Below are 1,819 nucleotides of genomic sequence, written 5' to 3' on the forward strand. Positions count from 1 at the left end.
GAAATTTATAAAAATGTTTCAAGTTGAATTTTTGGTAATTTACTATATTTACCTGTAAAATAACCATAAATCACCCAACATTCCAGAAATTTATAGATATTTCGAAATTGAATTTTATACAATTTATTTGAAGTTACCATAAATTACCCGCAATATTAAAATAAAATTTAATTTACGGAAATTTATAAACAGGTTTAAAATTGAATTTTTGGTAATTTATGGTAAGTTACCATATTCACCTGTAAATTTACCATAAATGAACGAAAACTTCCTTAAATTTAGAGCTTTTGAAATTTAATTTTTGTATTATTGATCTTAAGTTACCATAAATAACCTGTAATATTACCAGAAATGTTATAAATTTCCGGAAATTTATAAAAATGTTTCAAGTTGAATTTTTATTAATTTACTATATTTACCTGTAAAATTAGCATAAATCCCCAAGAATTCCGGAAATTTATACATATTTTGAAATTGAATTTCGGAATATTTATGTTGAGTTGTCATCATAAATTAAATAACTGGAGGAAACGTTAACTCGTTCTTCAACAAAATTTATTTATCCATACAAAAATACAAAATTGCTCTTATCCCTAGCACAGAATCTCAAGACAAACGTGTTTAATATAATCTTATATTATTTACAACGTAACGGTCGATCGCCTTTAATTCCAAAAACAAAAGACTAGGGAACTGAAAAGAAAAATCTCAGTACAATCTTCTCTCGCCAAAATCCGTGACCACAACTAAAATTAAATACACAAAATCTATGATTAAACTAAAAGTAGAAAAACTGAAAAAATACCATTTTTCGGTTCCTGCAATTCGGCCAAAGATTTTCAAACACAAAACATTTTTCCAATTTCATCAATATGATAATCCATCAAATTAAGCAAATTTTTATATTTTTGTACTTCCCTTCCAGCGCGGATTTTCAATCATTTCATTGTCAGGTCTCGGATTAATTATTATTACTCATACTGTTATTATTCGGGCTTAAAGCAGCTTTTAGCATTGATTTGCGTGAATTTTTCTTTCTTTTTTCTTTTCTTTTCTCTTTTTTCTCTCTATTTTTTTTTTTTTTTTGCAGGTCTATTGAATCTACCAGGTACTCGGGGAGTTTGAAGTAAACCTAATCAACTTCAGTAAACTTCAGTCTTCTTTGTCTTTTTCGGTCGTCGTACTCTCGAAAATGATACCTCGAAAGTCTCGAAATCGAAGATCGCCACTGATTTTCGTTTCTTCCGTTCCCAGCTCACCGTCAATGAACGAGTCTCGTTCTTCAAACCTTCGTTCCATCAAAATTTCGAGAAGTTCGGACTCGCTCTCGAGTTTGCCAAGCTCGAGGGAGGAGCCTTTGGCGAAAATTTTTAATTTTACACTATTAGTTCGAGTTTTAACCGCCTCGAGGGCAGTCTCAAAAAGAGAGTTTGCTATTAACTTGCACATTTGGATGTCCAATTGCTCGAGATCGTGGGAATTTAAAATTAATTGGGTTAGGCCTTCTTCTTGGAGAGAAGTGCATCGAGCACAGTAAAGAGTTTTCAGACTCGAGACTGTTTCGAAATTACTGCCCGTGACTTTGGGAATGTCGGACATTGACAGATGTTTTAGTTCCGGTAAGAGGGCAATTCCTCCGATTCCGGTGTCTGTTACAACATCACAGCCTGAAAAATTTTATAATTATCGAGGATGTCAAAAATTCAAATTCTAGAAAAAAATTCTTAATTCCAGGTTTTTATTTTAGATTCTTATACTTGAAATTGAGTGAATATTTTGAATAATTTTCAACCAAAATGATGAATTTCCAACCAGGGAG

At 31.4% G+C, this 1,819-nt stretch overlaps 1 protein-coding gene across 2 annotated transcripts in view; it reads right to left on the reverse strand.

Annotated features, from left to right (window-relative positions):
- Positions 1-1,027: 1,027 nt before the first annotated feature.
- The window catches only part of LOC117172800, a 65,886-nt gene continuing 65,094 nt past the window's right edge, over positions 1,028-1,819 (reverse strand). For both annotated transcript variants that reach the window (XM_033361028.1, XM_033361029.1), the window contains one exon: positions 1,028-1,667. In XM_033361028.1, the coding sequence (XP_033216919.1) occupies positions 1,153-1,667 (515 nt within the window). In that variant the 3' untranslated portion in view covers positions 1,028-1,152. The remainder of the gene's footprint in view (positions 1,668-1,819) is intronic.

Source organism: Belonocnema kinseyi, chromosome 5 (genome assembly GCF_010883055.1).
Source record: "Belonocnema kinseyi isolate 2016_QV_RU_SX_M_011 chromosome 5, B_treatae_v1, whole genome shotgun sequence".
Classification (NCBI taxonomy): domain Eukaryota; kingdom Metazoa; phylum Arthropoda; class Insecta; order Hymenoptera; family Cynipidae; genus Belonocnema; species Belonocnema kinseyi.